The 21,574-nt window shown below is 59.0% G+C and overlaps 7 protein-coding genes across 7 annotated transcripts; 4 read left to right on the top strand and 3 right to left on the bottom strand.

Moving 5' to 3' along the window:
* Positions 1-811: 811 nt before the first annotated feature.
* On the bottom strand, positions 812-1,854 carry PHYSODRAFT_337877 (hypothetical protein; the record flags this gene model as incomplete). Its single annotated transcript, XM_009535563.1, has 4 exons — positions 812-958; positions 1,006-1,246; positions 1,325-1,510; positions 1,595-1,854. The coding sequence occupies 4 exons, from the start codon at positions 1,852-1,854 to the stop codon at positions 812-814; spliced, it is 834 nt and encodes a 277-aa protein (XP_009533858.1).
* Positions 1,855-3,773: 1,919 nt separating this feature from the next.
* On the top strand, positions 3,774-4,664 carry PHYSODRAFT_337876 (hypothetical protein; the record flags this gene model as incomplete). Its single annotated transcript, XM_009535562.1, has 1 exon — positions 3,774-4,664. One exon carries the CDS (start codon positions 3,774-3,776, stop codon positions 4,662-4,664), a length of 891 nt encoding a protein of 296 aa, XP_009533857.1.
* Positions 4,665-5,189: 525 nt separating this feature from the next.
* Positions 5,190-6,359, top strand: PHYSODRAFT_519982 (hypothetical protein; the record flags this gene model as incomplete). Its single annotated transcript, XM_009535561.1, has 2 exons — positions 5,190-5,960; positions 6,018-6,359. The coding sequence occupies 2 exons, from the start codon at positions 5,190-5,192 to the stop codon at positions 6,357-6,359; spliced, it is 1,113 nt and encodes a 370-aa protein (XP_009533856.1).
* A 91-nt stretch (positions 6,360-6,450) lies between these two features.
* On the bottom strand, positions 6,451-12,420 carry PHYSODRAFT_520764 (hypothetical protein; the record flags this gene model as incomplete). Its single annotated transcript, XM_009535560.1, has 4 exons — positions 6,451-8,805; positions 8,875-10,207; positions 10,355-11,442; positions 11,494-12,420. The coding sequence occupies 4 exons, from the start codon at positions 12,418-12,420 to the stop codon at positions 6,451-6,453; spliced, it is 5,703 nt and encodes a 1,900-aa protein (XP_009533855.1).
* Positions 12,421-13,242: 822 nt separating this feature from the next.
* PHYSODRAFT_361745 (hypothetical protein) lies at positions 13,243-14,393 on the top strand (the record flags this gene model as incomplete). Its single annotated transcript, XM_009535559.1, has 1 exon — positions 13,243-14,393. One exon carries the CDS (start codon positions 13,243-13,245, stop codon positions 14,227-14,229), a length of 987 nt encoding a protein of 328 aa, XP_009533854.1. The 3' UTR covers positions 14,230-14,393.
* A 913-nt stretch (positions 14,394-15,306) lies between these two features.
* On the top strand, positions 15,307-16,167 carry PHYSODRAFT_518429 (hypothetical protein; the record flags this gene model as incomplete). The annotated part of the gene is made up of 1 exon (XM_009535558.1): positions 15,307-16,167. One exon carries the CDS (start codon positions 15,307-15,309, stop codon positions 16,165-16,167), a length of 861 nt encoding a protein of 286 aa, XP_009533853.1.
* A 1,229-nt stretch (positions 16,168-17,396) lies between these two features.
* Positions 17,397-21,324, bottom strand: PHYSODRAFT_459935 (hypothetical protein; the record flags this gene model as incomplete). The annotated part of the gene is made up of 4 exons (XM_009535557.1): positions 17,397-18,287; positions 18,675-20,028; positions 20,097-20,435; positions 20,507-21,324. Coding segments are annotated over 4 exons (3,402 nt in total), but the record flags the coding sequence as incomplete, so codon positions are not given.
* Positions 21,325-21,574: the final 250 nt, after the last annotated feature.

Here is a 21,574-nt window from a genome sequence, read left to right as displayed (position 1 = left end):
TGCAGCAGGCCACCGGCGGACCGGTACGGCTTCGGGTCTTCTGGATGGCTCTCACCTTGCGTGGGGAGCCCCATTCGTCTCCGCTGGCCCTGCTGCTGGTGTTGCATCTTACCGTCCGGCTCCATCTTCAAAGGTCAAGTGCAAGAAGATACAGTCGCACTTCCAGGTATCCCCTTTTACGCGCAAAACTTCCTTTTTGTATATACAGTCACATCGGATAATACAATGTATGTTGGGTCGATACGTTGGATATTCATGCCCAGTATCCTAAAGTAGATCCCTGTCAAAAAAGATAGGTATACCCATATGCAAAACGGGAGGGCGACTTTCTGTGGTCGTTGGGACTAAGACTCCAACCAAAACGTTCCAAGGATTGCGATGGTACAACAAGCACCTTCCTGGTTTCGTTCGCGTCAAGCAAACGACAGACAGGCTCTGGGAGCTGCTGCTTTCCGGGCAAGACGTCGCTGGTGGTGAACTGTGGCTGGGACCGTCCGCGGATCGCGGCCACCGACGGTTTTGATCGCTCGCTCGCAGGCGTTGTGTGCTCGGGCAAGCTGGCTGCGGGCTCCGCTTGGCCGCTTTCTTTGCGAGAGTCTGGGGCTGAGTTGTTTCTGGGGCAGCACGATGACTTGACACACCGGCCCCTTCCGAACTCGTGGCTGCGTGAGTTACGAGAGCGCCCACGGTCACCGTCACCGGCAAGCACTGTCCGAAACCCGGGCATGATATAGCGCTCGTGTACCGCGGCCAACGTGGCGATAGCACGGTCTGCCCGACGCTTTGGCGCCGCCACTCTGCGCGCAGGGCCTTATCGGCGGCGATACGTTGTCGGCCCAGGTCGACTCGCTGGATCTTGGCGCTCGTCCTCTCGCGTCGAGAGAGCTTGTCTCATGCACGGAGTAAGTCCGCCCTGGCCAACGGCAACGGCGGCGTGGCTCCACGCGATGCCGCTAGACTCGGTTCCAGCGGCAACAAAAGACTGGAAAAGAAAACGCCGCGAACGTTGTCGCTCGGCGACATGGGTTCCTTTTGCGGTCTTGCCAGTCGAGCCGAGGCAGCAGCAGCATCTCTCGCCGACGACGGGCAAAGGAAAAATTCCGTCCCCGCCAGCGCCACGCTTGACAAGTACTCGCGAATCCAGCGCAACACGCCTCGCCCGGTCTGCGGGCCAACAGCGGCCTTGGGACCAGTTAAAGCGAGCGGGTGCCGCAAAGCGAGCTCGCCGTTACGTGGTACCCAGCTGCTGCAGCGTGAATAAGATGCCGGCCGTTGGTGTGGCTGTGCGCAGCGCATGTGGTGGGTGCCTCTGTGCACGTCATACTCGTCTTGCTGCTGCAACCGCTGGATATCCAAGGCTGGGTTCGGCGTGGAGGTTCGGAGTCCAGCGTGGAGACTCCCACTGTGGTGTGTGGACACCGTGCTTGCTCGTAAGATCGGTGGAGTGTCGAGACGCCGGAACGGCCGCAATAAGATTGCGCCGACGCAGCCGACCTGGCCCGTGTTATCCCTGCTTGACTCGTGGATGGCGCGCGCCTGATTCCCTGCAGGACGTGCTCGTCACGCAGTTCAGGCAGGCAGGCAAAAGGGCAACTGCAACTGCCGCTTCTGGCGGAGCTCGAGCGTGGCGTGGGATGATTCCTGGCCTAACGGATGAAGGACCCATGACGACGCCCCGCGCAGTTCGCCTGGCGTGCTGCCGCCGTCAAGATCGAGGCACTCGACAACCAGAAAGAGCTGCCAGTCAGCTGCTGTCACTGCATCGCCGTCCAGACCGAGCTCCACTTGCGCCAGCAACTTCAGTCGGGACGGACTGAACGGTATCGACACTCGGTTTCCCGCGCGAGCGGACATCTAGACTGTCGTGACTAAGCCCGCGCAGACGAGCGGAGGCTCTGCGGCGATAAGATCAGCGCTCTGTGGCCTCCCGCGTATTGTCGTCGACGCTTGCTCGCTCCCTGGCTAAGACCTCGACCGCCTGACTGCAGCTGAAACGTGAAGGCCCCTTTCAAGTTTCGGACCAGCGCTTCCTCGAGCACGACCGCGTTGGACATTTCTCGCACAGACAGTCGGCTCCGACGCCCACCAGCTCCGCTCACAAGCTTCACCGTTGCCCCTCGCGCCGCACGCTTCCTGTAGTTGATGGGTGTGCTCGGGCAGAGCCTCCACGCGCTGTCTAGCGTCCGGGTCGGTACTGAAGCCCCCCTTCCAATTGTCTGCCACGCTTGAAGAAGCTACACCACAAAGCCAAATGAGAGGCCAGTGCTCCGCCCAAGATCATCGAGCTGAGTGGCGCAGTGTACGACGTACGTGGCTCGTGCGTATTGATCGACCCAGAGCTTCACCCTCGAAGGTGCTATCTGGTACCCCTGAAGGACTTTCGGCTTGATTTCTTTGAGGTGATCTGAACGACGAGGGCGGCATCTGGCGCGCGAAAGTGCACGAGATCCGAGCGGCGTACGATAGTCGGTGTTTGTCTCGTGGTCATTGTGCCCACGGTTCGGAGTTTTGCAGATGGTCGGCTGCATTGAGTTGGTTGTTGTCGACTTCCTGGTAGTAGCTACCCTCATGACTCATGAGTCATGAGGACATTACACTCAGGCACTTCGCTGTATGTCCTCCATGCTTCCAACCCTTCCGTTGCGTAGTGGCGCTGATGGTTGCCACGTTTTCCCTCATCATCCGCATTCTCTTCGATGTAACCACTCTCAGTGGCGTTGGTCTTCTCCTCTGCACCGCCTTCATTTGCCTCAGGGAATACAGCGCTGTAACACCCCATTCTCCCCATGGCCCACCCCCCTAAGCAGAAGCGATCAATACAGTACAAATGCGCGCGAGCTACCGACCGAGATTCGTCAAAGTCTCCATCCACCTACGTACCATTTTTCGATTGTATCGCCATCGCCATGTACACGTTTGGTCGGCTCCGTCTTGGATACCTCATCTTCCCCGTCGCTACAGTATGCCGAATATTCGTGGTCACCCTGCACATGCTGCTACTGCAGCACCTCCCCGACAACACCCCTGTTTCAACAACATACAGTTGCCGCATCAATACTTAGTATTTACTACTCACCCTCCTTCAGCTGAAAGCAAAGACAATGCCCCCCCCACCGACTGCAGGGCAATTCTTCTGCGCCGAGGCTTCGATCGATTGCGCTATCGGCAGGAAAACAAACAATGACGATGACTTGTCCGCTCAGCAGCGATTTCTAACGTTACCTCTACAAATGCCTCCTCTACAAATGCCTGAGTGCCAACAAATACATAGCTTTTAGAAAGGGGAACGTTTAACCAAAGGAGGCGCTGCAGAGATTCCACATCCACCGCATTGTGCCACGGGGGACCATGTGCGGCCATATTGATAGTGGTTTGTGCTCCTCGGTTTTAACCTGTTTTTCGCCAGTTTATCGCCACGCCATGCAGTCTGCAGGCAAAACGCAGCGAAGTCAAGCCCTGTTGGCTTCATCCATCTCCCCATTGGCATTTTCATCTTGCCGACACGGATTGGCATACACCAATCTAGATGGTTGAACACTTGTCTCTATTGCTGACACCTAGACTATTGCGGCAACTTTGCCCCAACCTCTGCCTCCCCCGGTTCTGGCAACGGCCTCCTCGGATTCGACGCTAAGCTTGTCGAGATGCCCTGGGAGGTCAGCGTGAGCATAGGCTTCTTGGTGTGTTGCTCTGCTTCTTGTGACGATCTTCCTGCAGCACGTGAACCTGAAGGTGCCAAGTTGAAGTTGCCACAAGAGTGTTTGTCAGTAGGTATGGCGCCATCTTCTGTCTGGACCTCACTCTCCAATTCTCGCTCTCGGCAGCAAGCGGTGGCAAGAATCCTTTCAACCGTGGAGTATGCCCTCAACGTCGCTCAAGGCCAGGCGCGAGCAGCCCAAGCCGCACCGGCAGCGCGTCGTCGTCAACCACAGCGGGTGCAGCGAGAACGACAGCGACTGCAGCGACGACAAGGAGACAGCGCAGAGGAGGAAGACGATGACGATGACGATGACGATAACGATGACGATAACGACGACAACGACAACGACGACCATGTCTCCGACGTGAGCGGGAGGTTTAACGTGGACGAGCTTCTCGACTTGGGCCTTGCTCGCTACAGGGAGAAAGGCATCAAGGTGCTCTGCTTGCCCTGCTTGGAGGACGAGGTGGCGCAACTGAAGAAGCAGGTGCAAGAGCACAAGGCGGAGATGATGAGGCAGTCCGAGGACCACAAGAAGCAGTTCGAGGCGCTGGAGGGGAAGCACGTCAAGGACAAGGAGGAGCTGCTGAAGCAGGTCAACGCCAAGCTGCTGCGCGCCTTGTCAGGATCCTCTTCGACGAGCGCGGGGGCCGCCGGAAAGAAGCCTGCCAGCAAGCCCCCACGATCGAGGTCGGCGTCAACTGCCCTCAAGCCCTCGAGCACCAGCCAGTCGAGAGAGTCGAGCTTCAGCTCCCCCAAGGCCAAGTCGGCAATCTCCAGCTCGTCGAAGCAGTTCAAGGCCATCTCGCCCACGCCGGCGACGGCCAAGCGCGCGAGGTCGGAGCTTGGGTCCAAGTCCAGCCAGAAGATGAAGAGAAAATCGAGGGACGTCGACGACGAGCAGGAGGATGAGGACGACACGGAGTCCGATGCCGACGGCCCGCGCAAGATGAGGCGTAAATGATCCAGGAGGCGCACAGCCCGCGCCGGGAACGCCATGGTAGCTCGGGAACTAAGTGAGCAATTCACTCGATTTTTAACATTCATAGTACTTGGCACATCGAGAGCTCTTCCTGGACATCCCTCGCCTTGGCAGGCGCTCCGACGTCCACCGCAGGAAGTCAAATCGCTTGCTGGCGGCGTCCACCGCAGGAAGTCAAATCGCTTGCTGGCGGCGTCCACCGCAGGAAGTCAAATCGCTTGCTGGCGGCGCGCCACGTACTTGCAGGCGGTGACGCGCTCGGTGCAGAGAATGACGCGGCGACGGAACTTCAACAAGCCGCCTATTGGTCATAAATAACCAACCGTGCACACTTTTCATTGGTGGATATGCTGCGCATACAGATTTTGCGGGACACAGTACAACACCGTACAGCGGCCTTTGGAAAGGCGTCCCAGTAAAACTGCTCCGGCTCCATACTGAAGCGCAGTGAGCGGGCGAGTGAGCATTCCACTTACTCCCTTCCCCCCAGCCCAGCCCAGCGCCGCGATGCTGGTCGAGACGCTGCGGCGGCGAGCGCCGGCGTCGCTGTCGCTCATGACGTTCAACCTGCTGGCGCCGTGCTACTTCCGGCACGGCGGGCGGGTGGAGAGCGACGACCCGACGGCCTTCCTCTCGCGCGCGCAGGCCGCCATCCACGCCATCAAGCGCGAGCAGTGCGACCTCGTGTGCCTGCAGGAGTTCTGGTTCAACCGCGAGTACCAGCGCGCCTTCCGCGCCGCCTTCCACCCGACGCACTACCTGCACTCGGTCAAGCGGCCGGGCGACAAGCAGGACGGGCTCGCCGTCTTCGTGGACAAGCGCAAGTTCGAGCTGCACTACGTGGAGAACGTGGACCTCGTGGAGGAGGCGGGCGACCGCGTGGCGCTGCTCATGCACGTGGCCACCAAGTGGAACCGCGCGCGCGCGCCGCTGCCGCAGCGGTCCTTCATCGTGGTCAACTCGCACCTGACCTTCCCGCACAACGACATGTACGCAAGCCTGCGCCTCAACCAGATCGACCGCGTGCTCTCGGCCGTGCGCAAGTACATCGCGCGCCAGGACCTGCACGACGTGCCTGTGCTGCTCTGCGGCGACTTCAACGACTACAACGACCCCGTGTACCGCCTCGTGACCAAGCACGGCTTCGCCAGCATGTTCGCGCAGCTGCACGGCCGCGAGGCGCGCATCACGCACTGCAACCACAACAACCGCGAGGTGGGCGTCGACTTCATCTTCGGCGCGCGGTTGGAGAGCCCCCCGCTCAAGGCGGACGCGCGCGTGATCAAAGGCCTGCTGCGCGACAGTGACGGCGACGACGCGGATATGGACGTCAAGCCCTGCGTGCCCAGACTGCAGCTCAAGCCCGTGGACTGCCACCTCGTGCCGCGCCGCCTGCCCGACGTGGTGCGGCTCAAGCGCCCGCAGTTCGGCCACGACTGGCGACACGTGCAGACGCCCGTGCTGCTGAACGACGAGGAGGAGCTCGTGGACTACTGGCGGATGGTCTCGGACCACCGGCCGCTCGTGGCCAGGTTCGACATGCTGGACGGCGTCGGCTGCAGCGAGAAGGTCGCCATCCCGTCCCTAGAGAACGTGAGCGCGCTGGCCGCCGAGATGAAGGCGCGGCTGCAGAAGACCATCCCCTTGGACGCGGCCGCCGACGGCCTCACCCCGTAAGAAGGTAGACACCACGTGTGTCCGCCGGTAAGTTAATAGCGAAGAGTGTTTTTTTGTCTATTCCTCCTCATCCGGCTTAGCGTTGCTTTGCTTAGTTGGCGTACGGACCCAGCGCCTGTCGGTACGAAGTGACGTGGTGCAGCGCGCGCAGCAGCTCCTGCTGGGCCTCCTCGGCCTCCTGGATGGCCAGCGCCAGGTACTGCCGTTTCCAGCGCTGGAAGCCCGAGCGCAGCAGCACGGACGTCAACTTGTCGACGAAGGCGCGCGCGTTGGCGACGTGCTTCGGAGTCAAGAAGCGGCGCTTACCGGCTCTGGAAGCTGCTGAGCTACTGCTGGCGAGTCGGTCGAAGGCAGCGCGAAGTTGTCGTCGACGCGCACTGCGAGCCGTGGCGTTGACGACTTTCCAGGCGCTACGCTGCTGCGATCGGAGCAACTGGTGCTCGGCCACCAGCAAGTCCGTGAACAGTGCGCGCGCGATTCGTGCTGCGATGTCCGTTGTCGGCGTGAAGTGCTTGGACGCGACCTGAAGCTGCGTGGTCATGCGTCTCAGCGCTCGAGAGTCTGCCCGTACTTGAGAGAACCACACCCACAGGGCGAATCTGGTGAGGGTGTTGTGGTGGCAATGCAGATGCCTATTCATCCGGCGTAAGAGCACGAGACGTGTCCGGTTCAATGCGCTCCTGCGTTCCCAACATTGGAAGTATCGACGGAGAATTCGTCGGCGACTTGCGGCAGACACAGCCCGTGAGTATCCCTCACGCCGCTCACATCGGCTCCGAACGTACAACTTCCAGTTGGTGAAGGAGCTCAGCAAGAGCTGCAAGTGCGAATAGTATTCTACTGCAGTCTGGTGCTCAAGCTCTGCCAACACTAAGTTCGAGTGCAACAAGGCGGCATCCGCCTCTACTGTGAACGATCGCCAACGATTCCAGCCATGGAACAAGCGTCGGAGCTGCCACGAACGCTGGATCAGTAGACACAAGCGAAGTGCGTTCTGTTTGGCGAGGCCACTGCGGTTGTAGACTCCTCGCCATTGCCAGTACGTCTGGAGCAGCGTTTTCAGTCGCTTTCTTGTCTGCATAGCGGCAATGATGCCCTCTTGCCGTACTCGCACGTCGAGGGTCGATTTCCAACTGGCCCAGCACTTCTGAACCAGTTTGTGGTTGTGCCGACGCTCGGACGCTGCAAGCTGGCGTTTGATTCCCCGACACGTTCCAGTGAAGGATTTCCAAGAGAGGAAAACCCGCCGCTTAAGCCACTGCATGGCGCACGTGTGAACTACGTGTGCTGCCCACTCCGTCGCGTCCAGCTGCACTCGCCTCGCCGCATCAGCTGCGCGTAGCTGTGACGTGTAATACTGCCAGTGACGGAGAGCAAGTCGCTGGCATCGCCACGTCAATGACTTCATCTGCTTCTGCAGCGCTTGAGTTTGCCGAAGTTTATGCCTCCACACCTCAAATACGACTGAGACGCGCGACTTGCGCCCGAGCTCGAGCTCGCGATAAAGCTTCCTGGCCGCTGTACTCACCAACTGCTGCCGAAGCGCATTGTTCTGCTGTCCAAGCTGCGCGGTCCTTAGCAATAAGTGCTCGTGCTTGTCTTCCAGCGTGGTGATCCGGTTATCCCGTTCAGCTGCTGCATGCTGCCATTGCGCCACACGCTGGGCGTCAAGTACGCTGTTAGCGTGTTTTGTATACGATTCCCAACGCTCCCAGGCATCTTGGAGAGCGCAGACGACCAATCTGTCGAAGATGAAGTGCTTGATGTCGACGGAGCGTTGAGTGAAGAACACCCACGCGGTCCAGATCCGTCGTTGACGACGAAAGTCCCACAATTCCTGCCGTCTGCGCAGCTTCCGTTGCAGGATTGCTCTCCGTCGCGTGCACTGTTGCCAGTTGATGAAGCAGCGCTGCACACTTCGTTTCTGAGAGCGTTCGTGTGTCTGTCGGATCATTAGTTGCCCCTTTGCTTTGGCTTTCGCGTATCTGATCCACTGGAAGAAACATCGAGTGAACAGATCGGAGTGTGTCCTCCGCTGCAGAACGAGTGTGATCCCGCGTATCAATTTCGTTTGGCGCTCTCGCTGTCTTGCGCTGTGGGCTGAGTACGCTGACGCCGCCACGACGGACTGGTACCGAATGACTTCGTGGTGGTGATGGCGTAGCGCTGAGAACCCTCGCCGCCATCGCCACACCTCATACACCCTGATCAATCGGATTAACTTGTTGTCGACATCCTGCACCCAAGTACGCCAGTCATTCCACCGATAGAGGCCGAGGGCGAGAAGCTCACGTCTCGTCCTGCTTAGTATTTTCTCGAGTAGATACACTCTGCGCTTGGACTGAAGAATAAGTGCACGCCAGGAGCACCAAACACTGCGAAGGAGGCGACGAGTGCAGTGCTGGGCGAGCGCGATCCTTTGTTCCACGATGTATCGCCGGCGTTGCTCCACAAAAACTTTCCAGCGGGCAAAGTGCGCCTCGAGGCATGGACGCTGCCACGACAAGAACTTCACGGCTGCTATGCGCTGTGCGGTCGCCTCTCGCTGGCGTGACATTGCCAGTTGTGTTTGCTTTAGGTGCTGCCGGTGTGCTGCCACGAGAATCCACCTACTCCAACGGTCTAGTGCAGCGCGGAGTTCCCGTGCGTGGTGGCGTCTTACCACTCGATGGATGAGCTGCTGGCGTTGATTCTGCCGGCCCACTATCGTTCTCCACTTCTGGAAATGCCACGCTGTGGTCACCTCAATTCGCTTCTCGAGTACGTCACGCAGATGGCGCTGGAGTCGCTTTGTGCAGTCAAGACGGTGCTTCCACGCGACGAACGCCGACGTCTGGCAGCACTTTTGGTGATGCCGCATCGCTAACTTTTCCTTGAATGCCAGTATGGACTCGGCCAACGATGCCTGCGCTTCTGTCAATGCTGCGTCCTTTGCTAGGAGACTATCGATGCGCTTCCAGTGGTTCCAAGCGTGGCGCAAGAGAATTTTGCGGCATATCAAACCAGCGCGTCGAGCTCCAGTCGATCTTCGATCGTGCTGATGATACATGTCCATGAGTTTGGACCACGCAGCAGCTTTTAGCCTCCGGGTGGTAATTGCTAGCAGTCGTTCAAGGCAGCGCTGTGTCTGCGTGCGCATCGTCCACGCGCTCCACGAATTCTGCATCAACCGTAGCTGTTGTTTCAATACAATAGTCTGCAAGCTTTCACGAGCTGTCCTCTTCCGAGTGGCGAGGGATCTCCACGAGGTGAACACGAGGCGACGTTCCCGCTCGGTTCGTATCTCCTCTGCAAGCGCCATCACTCGGTCCTCAGAGCGACGGAACAGTTCAGCGCTGATCCTGTCGCGCTCAAAGAGCGTTTGCCTGTGTGCCCGACGCTCCCACAGCCTGAACACCTGGCGCTCAACAGATAGTCGGAACTTGTTCAGCAAGTGCTGTAGCACTCGGTGCTGCTTGGTCAGAGGAGAGCACGCGATCTTCCTCTGCCATTGGCGTAGCGAGGCTTGGAGCGTCATGTATCGTCGTTTTTCGGCGAAGAGGGCTCGTCGGCGTTGCCGCCGCTTACTCTCAGCAGCAATCGATCGCCACTTCCGCATCATGCGACGCAGTAAACTGCTCCTCATCGTGGACTGAAGCACGCTGTCGACATGTTCTTGAGCTTGGAGCGTTGAGATCTGCAGCGTTGCGATTGTACCACACAACGAGGCTCGCATCCAGCGTTGCCACTTGTTGTAAAGGCTCTGAAGATGTCGGCGTCGGCTTATACGCCTCAGCGCTGCGCGTCTCCGAACCATCAACGCCGAGTGGTGATGCCAAACCTGAAGGCATTTCCTCCCGCGTGCACGGCTGATGTTGGTTCGGAACGCTCGAACGATGGCCCTTTCTCGAGCCTGACGCCGTCTCCAATGTGTCTGCCATGACGTGAAGGCTGTGGTCAAAATCGCTCGCTGCAAGGCGCTTCGAAGCCCGGACAACGCTCTCTTCTGCTGGGACTGGCGCTTGTGCAAGCGGAACGCTACGAACCCGATCCATCGACGCCACAGTCGCGCTATGAGCTCGTGTTCAGCGTCTTCTCTTCTGGCAGTCAACTTTTTGTAGTGGTCGTGCTCCTGTCTCCAGGACTGGAAAGCTTGTCGCCGGCACTTGTCCGTGGATCGCTGAAGGAACTGCCCGAACCATCGCACGCGCTGTTGTCGAAGGTGGTGAGATTGGCGCCAGGCGCGGAAACACGAACGCTGCTGATACCGCGCGAGTCTCAGTCGAAGTCGCTCGTGAGTGTTGCGCCTCCAGGAGTCGAAAGCGACCTGGAGCGCTCGGAGGCGTCGAGTCAAGTGGTAGCGATGCAGCTGGTTACAGCGTACAGCATTGCCGTCGTTGAAGTGGCCCCAGAGTTGAAGGGCAGCTCGGAGCGCCTTCTCTCGCTTACGAGCTGCTAATCTCCTCAGCGCGTGCCGCTGACGCGCGTGGGTTGATGTGCGCTTGGACCAGCCGCAGAAGACCCGGCGCAAGAGCTTCTCGTGCTTCTTGTTGGCCATGAGCAGAGCGCACGTGATCTGGTACTTCAAGGCCACCCTCCTGCTGCGTCGGATCTCCTCTTGGCAGGCGGCCCGCATTGCGTCTGCTTGCTGGGAGAGCTGCCACAATTCGACGTGAGCTATCGCATTGTGCTCGGCAACGGCGGATCGGATGTGGAGGCAGACCCAGCCCCTCAGCAGCCAAGCTCTCCGCAGCTTCGACAACAGAGCACGGAGTCGAAAGCGGCGCTGACGTCTACGCTTGAGCGCGTCAGCAAACAGTCGGAAGCAGTTGGCTTTGGTGACTTCATCTCGGCGAGTATCCCGCGCTGCTATCGCGCCCTTGGTGCGTCTGGCTCGGCCTGCTACTCGCTTCCACGACGCGAAGAGCCTTCGCATTTCGCTGCGGCGGTGCTGGAGCCGCTGGAAGCGAAGAGCGATCGCGGTCTTCTGCTGAGTGTGGAGCATCTCGCACCTCAACATCATCAGCGTCCGATGCTTGCACTCCCGCCGCTTGAAATCCTCCAGTCGCTGGGTCTGCAGCTCCGTGAATCGTTGTTGGCGCTGCTGTTCTCGGATGTAAGCGGCGTGTAGCTCGCTAGCAGCGGAGGATTGCACCTCCTCTCGAAGCCTCCGCTCCTCTTCCATCGCCACGTGCGCCGTCTTGAGGACTTCGGACCATTCGTGAGCTGACACCTCCGCACACCGCAGACGCAATGACGTCAACCCGAGCTGCTGGATCCTCCGACTCGTCCTGGCGAGCACTCGACGGACTAGCACCTTTTGCTGTCGGACAACCCGCGCACGTGACCTCCACGTAGCAAACACCAGGCGCAGTGAGCGCTCCGACGCGAGTCTCACGAACTCTCGATGTCGTCGCTTCCAGCGCACAACCCGCTCCCAGTTCCGCCACACCTTCCGCAGGAGCTGCCAGCGCACGAACTGCCTCGAGTCACCGCTAACGAGCATTGAGTATGTGCGTTCCGTGCTTCGAGTGAGAGCCGTCACCTGGCCGCTGACCATCGGATGAATCTTAGCGCCCCCCGTACTTCTCCCGGTCACTGCGCAGTAGTGTCTCCAGTTGTCCAAGCCTCGCCCCAAGGCTCTCCGTCGATACCGAGCGAGCAACTTCAGTATCGCCTCACGACGCCGACCTCGCAGCTGGACTGCGTGCTGCAGCGACTGGAACGCGTCACGCTGCTGCCTGTCGCGGACTCTTCGGTTCATCATTCGCAGCGCCAAGTCCACGTACCGCTGCCGCTGCTGCTTGCTCTGCTGGTGCAGAGTCTCGAGCTCTGCTCTGCGCTGGGCCTCTCGACCTCGAGAGCGCTGCACCACCTGGTCCGCGACGCCTTTGTTCACCTCCACGATCGTCAGCAGGTCCTTGACTTTGGCCTTGCTCGCTTCCAGCTCGGCGGTGCGGACGTCCGACGTCTGTAGTGCCCGGGAGAGCTGCCATTTGAGTCGCCGACGCTCCTGCTCGAGCTCGCGCAGCACTGATTCCTTCACGTACACGCACGCGTCGTCGGAGTCCTCGAGAGCCATAGCCGCCCACCCGGCCGCGGCCGTCTACATGCAGAGCCCGAAACGAATGGTGACTCGTGGCAGACCATGAAACGAATGGGGACCGGACGTGTTGATTGATACGCGACTGGCAACTTGCAACTGGCGGGCTGGCACCTTGGCACCTTAACAAACGTGATCAACATGTTCACGGGACTTGACTTTTAGCCGGTCAAATATGGCAATGGAGCTTCTCGCTTCAACCGATGATGAAACCTTCTCGTAGTTCATCAGTTCATCAGAACAAACGGCCGGGTGATTCTGGAGTGGAGGATCACGAACGGAGAATTGTTGTCACTTTGGGGGGGGGGGGGGGGGCTGGCAAAGCTACCCCGGATTTTGATTTTTCACTTCTGGTCGATTGATGCAATCGGTGGTCGGCTGTAACCTTGGCTTTGGGAGCACGGCAATTATTCGCCTGCGCTACGAATTGCAGCCTCTTGTGGGTTTCACTCTTCTTGTCCCCGAGGAGCTGGGAGACCTTAGACCTACCTCCGAAGTACTGGGCGGCAAGTATTTATACGAACAATCCCCACGTTCCCATGTTCCCATGCTCAGGCCATTGGTAAGATGCGGTGCCTGTACTTAGTGCAGTTCGTATCGAGCTCGTTTTCTGGTTATTCTCGGCCGGTATGTTCGCACCACGACCTGCGCGTGAGCAACATAAGAGCTTGAGGCCTGTTTCGGTGCCAAGACGAAAACGTCGATCAATCCGTCATGGTGCTGGTGCTCCACACGCTGGCAGGCAAATACTAGAGCTGCCACATCTACCTTGTTGTGATCGGGAATTCGTCACCAGCCACCATGGGGTCGGCCGTGTCCAGGTTGCTGGCCAAAACATTGCGTCGAAGGCCGCTTCACTCGCATCACAGGACGTCGACGTCGAGCTCGCGAGGGGGGTCAGCCGCCTCACACTCGACAGCGCCAGCGATTCCGAAGCGCCTGAAGAAGTTTTCCTACTCGGAGGTGCGCCTCATGAAGCAGTACCTGCCGTCCTTCGTCTACTATGAAAAGTCCACGGAGAAGCACCGGCAGATCGCCGCGCAGCACTGGGAACGAGTCTTCAACGCTGCACCTCCGCGCAAGAATTCCATGACACCGACCGATACCCCCAGCGGCGCAAATAAGGAGCCAAAGCACCTGAACAAGGCGCAAAATAGCAAGATCACGGAGCTCTACGACGTCTTTTATGCCTACCTAGAGGAGCACGGCGGGGACCTGAAGCACGTATTCCGATCCTCCATGCACGTCCGCGGCCGCGTGCTAGTCCACATCAGCGCTGGCATGCGGACCATGTTGGCGTCCGACAACATCACGGACAAGATCGCTGCTCTCACCAAGACCCACCGCCGATTCGGAGTGAAGCCCGAGCACTACGACTGCGTGGAGCGAGGGCTCATTCACGCCATGGAGCGCACGTCGGGCGAGAACTGGAGCCCGGAGATCGACGACGCCTGGAGGCGGATGTTCTCGCACTCGAGCGTGATTCTCATCCGTTCGCAGAGGAAGGACGAGAGGCAAAATGCCAAGGAGTTCGCACGCTTGGCCAAGGCGAAGGGGCGACTGTCGAACGGAGGCGTGTCGACTTTGGTGGGCGCGAAGCCGTCGGGGTTCTCGTTGAGCATGGGGGCAAAGTTTTCGAGCGCTTTCTCGTCACGGTTCTCGACGGCCTATTCGTCGACAGCAGAGAAGACACGGTCAAGAGCACAAGGGAGCGAGGAGGTGTCGTTCACCCCGGAGGTGGGAACGCGGCTGCACTCAAAACTGTCGAGGAACAGTTCACCGACCTGAGAGACCAGTAGAAAAACAAGAGTGAGCAACGTATTTACTGTACTGAATTACGCACGCTGCCAGTTCGAGCTTGCGCTTGTTTCTTCGACCCACCCAGGATGTGCTCTTGAGCCAAACACCGAACTGTGGCAGTTTGAATCGTCACAGCGGAGCGTACAGCTCGCATAACGACGTGACTTCTAGTCGTCTGACCTGATCAATAAAAAATGTGAGCTCATCGTGTCGGTGAAGGAGCCAACCTCATGCTGTTCTTATGTCACTGCCCGCGAGCGTATCCCTAGCCGAATGAGCCGGGAACTGAGTGCCAGTCTTGTCCAACTGAAGCTATTCCTGACACCGACCGATACACGTTGCATGAGGTCCTTGACAGGAAGTTCTTTTCAATTCATGCAGCTCTCGCTTGTGCTGTGACCCGAAACAACACACATTCGCCATGACCTGGCATTCAGTCACATAGAGATGTAGAACAGCCTCTCTCAAGGGCGAGCAGCGTCCTGACCCCTGCCAGTCGAAGATATGTTCTCAAGTGTGATTCATGATGCATGTACGCTAAACAGTATATAAATACCCCCCCCCCCCCATCAACATCCATCAACATGGCCTCGCCTCGCGAACTACGAAGTAACGGAAGCACGATGCAGTGTTCACATGCACACGCGTTTCGAGAGGACGATCTCGATGTAAACTTGCACAAAATGCATAATGAGTTGTACCATATCAACCAAGCATGTTGATTCTTCATATGCATCCTCTTCAGATGCACCTTTCTTACAGTAATGTCGATCCATACTTTAGTTGAGCGAAACACGGCCCCCACCCTCCAACGCTCTGCTCTGCCGTCGCGTCCAGTGCCGTCCTACCTCGATGTATTCCTGGTGCGTGGCATGGTTAATGATTAGTGGAGCAGCATAAGAACCTGAGGCGACCCGGGCTTCTGGGTTTGAAGACGCTACAGCACCCCTACCTTCCCTCGAAAAACAGGCCGCCACCACTCGAAAGCACAGTGCTATCGTTCGTTCGGGTGGAGGAAGCGCGTGACTCGCATCGTGGTGGTGGTGCCTTCAGGTGTTGGTCGTCATGGGGTCGGGCTCCTCGCGCCACGGGCCGCCGGCTCCTGCCGACTCGGCCAAGATCAAGCCCCCCAAGAAATTCTCGTACGCGGACGTCCGACTGATGAAGAAGTTCCTGCCGTCCTTCGTCTACTACGAGAAGTCGACCGAGCAGCACCGACAGATCGCGGCCCAGCACTGGGACAAAGTCTTCAAGGACGCCCCCACGCAGCGCACGAGCCATGTCGCGTCGGCCACTGCGAGCATGCACAAGGAGGCCAAGCACATCACCAAGGCCCAGAACAACAAGATCACGGAGCTCTACGACGTCTTCTACGCGTACCTGGAGGAGCACGGCGGCGACCTGAAGCACGTGTTCCGGTCGTCCATGCACGTCCGCGGCCGCGTGCTCGTGCACATCAGCGCCGGAATGCGGACCATGTTGGCGTCCGAGAACATCGCGGAGAAGATCTTGGCGCTGACCAAGACACATCGGCGGTTCGGCGTCAAGCTCGAGCACTACGACTGCGTGGGGCGCGCGCTGCTGCACGCCATGGAGCGGACTTCAGGCGACAACTGGAGCCCCGAGATCGACGACGCGTGGAGACGCATGTATTCCCATTCGAGCGTCATCCTCATCCGCACGCAGAAGAAGACCGAGAAGCAGGCCAGCAAAGACTCCAGGCGCGCGGCCAAGGAGAAGGACAAGTTCGCAATGGTCAACGTCGGGCCGTCCTCCAACCTCGTCATCACCAAGACGGGCCGCGTCAACTTCTACACAATCATGACCTCGCTCCGCAGCCGAAGAGAGGGCAGCAAAACCAGCGCCAAGGTCACAGGAGCTCAGAGTGAACGGGAGATCGGGCCTCGCAGCCCGATAATCCCGTAGTCACCTGTTCAATAGGTTAGTGTCTCCCCCCAGGCACCGACACCTCCAATAGTGTAGATGGAATCACAAGCAGTGCGCGATGGATATCGATTATGAACATGAATAAAATGCAAAACATATCAACCTCACCAGCTTTCGACTTCCGTGTACACGGTACTCAACCACTCACATCGTGTTTCCCACCCTTAGTCGGACGAGTTCCCACTACGCCGCCGGAAACTCGAGCCGCCAGAGCTTGGCCGAGCAGGTTTTCCCACTGCAAAGTCGTCTCCACGGAAAGAGGACATCGACTTCAAGGGTCGAATGGACGAGCTGGCCACTCGACTTTCCTTGTCGCCGTCGTCGTACTCGATCACGTACGTTCCGTCAGCGTTCGCCCGGGAGATTGTTCCCTTGAAGTACTTGTCCTTCCCCATGTATCGAGCCTCGACGCGCGTGCCGACTCGATAGGTCGGGCTCGAATCAGCGCCACTCGACTTCGCCTCGCCCTTCGCCTCTGACTTCGACGGCGCATCCTCCTTACTGCTCTTACTCGCTGCTGCACTCGCAGCCTTCACCAACCGAATATGCAGCGAATGCACACTTGCTTCATACTCTCCATCATCGTACTCGATGGCATAAGTATCAGAAGAGCACACACGGGCAATGGTACCTGGATAGAACTTGCTCTTGCCCTTGTACTGGGCCTCGACCTTGTCGCCCTCTTTGAACTTCCTGGCCTTCGGGTCGTCGTCGCTGTCGCCGCCGCCCTTCTTGCCCAGCAACCGGATCAGCTCGGCCGCCACACCCGTCTCCTTCTCGCCGTCGTCGTAGTCGATGTCGTACGTGCCGTTCAGGCGGCAGCGCGAGATCACACCCGGGTAGAACTTGCTCTTGCCCTTGTACTGGGCCTCGACCTTGTCGCCCTCTTTGAACTTCCTGGCCTTCGGGTCGTCGTCGCTGTCGCCGCCGCCCTTCTTGCCCAGCAACCGGATCAGCTCGGCCGCCACACCCGTCTCCTTCTCGCCGTCGTCGTAGTCGATGTCGTACGTGCCGTTCAGGCGGCAGCGCGAGATCACACCCGGGTAGAACTTGCTCTTGCCCGTGTACTGGGCCTCGACCTTGTCGCCCTCTTTGAACTTCCTGGCCTTCGGGTCGTCGTCGCTGTCGCCGCCGCCCTTCTTGCCCAGCAACCGGATCAGCTCGGCCGCCACACCCGTCTCCTTCTCGCCGTCGTCGTAGTCGATGTCGTACGTGCCGTTCAGGCGGCAGCGCGAGATCACACCCGGGTAGAACTTGCTCTTGCCCTTGTACTGGGCCTCGACCTTGTCGCCCTCTTTGAACTTCCTGGCCTTCGGGTCGTCGTCGCTGTCGCCGCCGCCCTTCTTGCCCAGCAACCGGATCAGCTCGGCCGCCACACCCGTCTCCTTCTCGCCGTCGTCGTAGTCGATGTCGTACGTGCCGTTCAGGCGGCAGCGCGAGATCACACCCGGGTAGAACTTGCTCTTGCCCTTGTACTGGGCCTCGACCTTGTCGCCCTCTTTGAACTTCCTGGCCTTCGGGTCGTCGTCGCTGTCGCCGCCGCCCTTCTTGCCCAGCAACCGGATCAGCTCGGCCGCCACACCCGTCTCCTTCTCGCCGTCGTCGTAGTCGATGTCGTACGTGCCGTTCAGGCGGCAGCGCGAGATCACACCCGGGTAGAACTTGCTCTTGCCCTTGTACTGGGCCTCGACCTTGTCGCCCTCTTTGAACTTCCTGGCCTTCGGGTCGTCGTCGCTGTCGCCGCCGCCCTTCTTGCCCAGCAACCGGATCAGCTCGGCCGCCACACCCGTCTCCTTCTCGCCGTCGTCGTAGTCGATGTCGTACGTGCCGTTCAGGCGGCAGCGCGAGATCACACCCGGGTAGAACTTGCTCTTGCCCTTGTACTGGGCCTCGACCTTGTCGCCCTCTTTGAACTTCCTGGCCTTCGGGTCGTCGTCGCTGTCGCCGCCGCCCTTCTTGCCCAGCAACCGGATCAGCTCGGCCGCCACACCCGTCTCCTTCTCGCCGTCGTCGTAGTCGATGTCGTACGTGCCGTTCAGGCGGCAGCGCGAGATCACACCCGGGTAGAACTTGCTCTTGCCCTTGTACTGGGCCTCGACCTTGTCGCCCTCTTTGAACTTCCTGGCCTTCGGGTCGTCGTCGCTGTCGCCGCCGCCCTTCTTGCCCAGCAACCGGATCAGCTCGGCCGCCACACCCGTCTCCTTCTCGCCGTCGTCGTAGTCGATGTCGTACGTGCCGTTCAGGCGGCAGCGCGAGATCACACCCGGGTAGAACTTGCTCTTGCCCTTGTATTGAGCTTCGACAGGTTGGCCTACTATAAAGGATGGTTTGTTTGCTGAGGGTGTCTCCGTCATTGGCTTTGTTGTGCTTTTGGCTAGTGGCGCGGAGTCTGCGGCACGTACGTGCATTGCAGGCACCGCAAGGACCTTTTCCCCGTCATCGAAGGTGATGTCGTAAGATCCATTCAAGCGACAGCGAGCCACTACGCCGGGATAATAGCCATCCTTCCCTTTGCGTTTCGCTTCGATTTCTTGTCCTTGCTTGAATTTATGTTTTGGCTGAGCAGAAGAATCGTCGCTTGTTGTCGGTGCACTTGGTCTCTTCACCAGAGGCCGTTTCGGTCGAATTGGTTCATCCTCACTTTGGACAGGCTTTGGTTTCACCGCCGAGCTTGCGCCTGCACGAATATTTGCCCCCGGCACGCGTTTCTCCAGATCGCCCGACTCCAGCTCCAAGTCGCAACTTCCGTCAGCGTTCACACGAAACACAATGCACTGTACGTAGTCCTGGTACCCACGTAATTTGGCCTCCACCTTTTGCCCCTTTGTCCACGTGACCTCGGATGCAGAAACATCGTCTTGCTTAGGGGGCCCAGGGCTCGGTTTCTTTGGACTCGGCTTCTTCCGCTCTTCACGTTTAATATACTTCGAGCGAACTCGCAGCTCCACCTCGCCGTTGTCATACTCGATGTCATACAATCCGCCAGTGCGGCACTTCTTGATCTTACCAGCAAAATAGCGCTCTCTTCCTTGAAACCGAGCTTCGACTCGGTCGCCAGGCTCGTACCCTGGATCTTTTTCGTCGTCAGAGTCCTTTGCTTTCGATTTCTTCTTGGTCTCCTCACCGTCTGACAGATCCCGAGCCTTGATAACGCGTGCTCGCGAGATTTCGAGGATGCAGCTTTCCTCGACGTTCTTTTCCAAGAGCCCACTATCAAACTCGATATCGTACGTTCCATTTGGTCGAACCCGTGCGATAACACCGACTTCATAGCCTCTTTCTCCCAAGGGTATGGCTTGAATCTCTTCGCCTCGTTGAAATCGAGGCTTCTTCTCCTCTTTCTTCCGGGCTGAACGAGAACGTTTTTTCTCTGATTTCCGCCTGCTCACTCGACGGCGGCCCGACGAACTAGAAGAGGAAGAAGAGGACGAAGATGAGGAGGAGCTGGATGAGGAGCTGGACACGTAGCGCTTCTTCGACCTCTTCTTCTTCTCCGCCCTCGACATCTTTTTGTTGCTTGCATTCAGTGGCCGTCCACACATCTCGCAGTCCTCCATGTCGTAGTTGTTGTCGAACTTGCAATGCAAGCATTTGATATACCCTTCGCCGCGCAGCCCAGGCCGCGGCTTAGAAGTCTCGCATATTTCGCAGTGAGTGGCCCAATCGGCGATCTGCTGATGTGCGCAAACTCGACAGACCCATCCAAGCCTCGGCAAAGGAGTAGCGAAATCAGGACTGGCGGCAGCATGGTCCACAACTCGAGGAGCTTGAGTTGCGACCGGCACCACAGTCTGCAGCTCGTAGCCTCGCGCAGGGCTCTCCTGATCGAATGAATGAGGACTAGTAACAAGGTGAGGGCCACACTTTCGTATCGCTCCATGCAAGCACAAGAACAACAAGTCACTTACCAACCGCCTGACCAGCTACTAAAGCGAGGGGGAGAGCTCTCCATTCTGTGGTTCGTTGAACTGGCGGAGGCGCTCCTGGCAACCCCCACGTCGGTCATCTCAAGGAAACGCACATACGAGACGGACGTCGTATCGGTCGGCTTCGCCAGTTGGATCATCAAGAAATGCAGCGTCGTCTCTGGCATTGAGACGCTATAGTCTCTCAGAATAGTAGCGAATGTCGCTCGAGGCACAAACCCAGTCCGGTGCATATCATACTGCACAAAGACGTCTCCAAGCTCGATGCCGCTGTTCACCAGCACGCTCCGTCGAGCAGCCACCATCGACCGCATGTTGTCCCTGGAATGGAGGAAAAGCCCCGTTAGAAAAAGGCTTAGCTGTCAAATGCACAGGCCAAAGGGGCCACTTACAACTCCTGCGCGTCCAGTTCCAAGAACCGACTCAACGACATGTAGTCGATCAGCCCCGACCCCGGGATACTGAAGAGCTGGCCGATACTTTGCAGCACGTGGTCTCGCAGTATCACGCCCACCCTAGCCAGCGCCTCCTGTATCGAGCCGAGCCGGATTCCGCCCGTGTACGACATGTCGTAGCACTGGAAGAACGGTCCCAAGTCCAGATACGCTTGGGCTCGCACCAGCGCCTCTCGCACTTGCTGCTTCAGCTGCTGCGGCGTGGACACTGGAGAGACGGCGGCGACGGAAGCAGCAGGAGAGTAGCTTCGAGGCACTGGGTCGCTCCACTGCCCCGGCCGATGAAGGCCATGCGCCATCCCTACGCCAGAGTGCTGCGGCATGAAGGTTGCGTCGTGCATGGCGTCCATGTGGGCCACTGGGCTGATGGGGATCATTGGCGGCCCTCCCGACTGGTAGTGGATCGGCGACATGAGGACGCCTCCGCCTGGGCCGGCGCCGTAGTGGCCGTGGCCATGCATCACGGCACTGGGCGACGTCGCAGGACGCTGGTACGGGTACTGCTGCTGGTGGTACATGGGGTAGCTCGCAGCGCCGTAGGGGTCGTAGTGGTGGTGATGCGGCGCCGGCGGGTCCATCCTGCTCGGCTGTCTGTAGGCCGCCGCCGTGGGGGCTGGCACGACCTCCCGCGAGTGGGTGATGCCCCGCCAGTACTCGGGGTCCAGCGGCGTGGGGCGCCCGTCGCTCGAGTCGAAGTCGTCGTCGTCGTCGGAGCTGTCGGAGCGCGCCAAGTACGCGAGCGCCTCCATCTTCATCTGCTGTCTCGGCTTCTGCTAGTGCAAGGAGTGCGCCCCGTCGACAGGATCGCGCCGGCCAAAACCGACCCGCCCCAGGAATAACGTCCAGGCGGCGGCGGCAGGTCTGCATTGATCGAAGGCTCCTGCCGGGCGGGCCGGGCCGCACGAGGCCAGTCAGCGCAAGCCGTCAGCGTCGCCAGCCTTCATTTCCGCAATTCCGCAATTCCGCAATTCCGCAACACGCCGATTGGTATGGTTTTTGCACAGT

The sequence above is a fragment of the Phytophthora sojae genome (genome assembly GCF_000149755.1).
Source record: "Phytophthora sojae unplaced genomic scaffold PHYSOscaffold_8, whole genome shotgun sequence".
NCBI lineage: Eukaryota > Oomycota > Peronosporomycetes > Peronosporales > Peronosporaceae > Phytophthora > Phytophthora sojae.
Note: the sequence above shows the minus strand (reverse complement) of the source record. Positions and strands in the feature narration are given on the sequence as shown.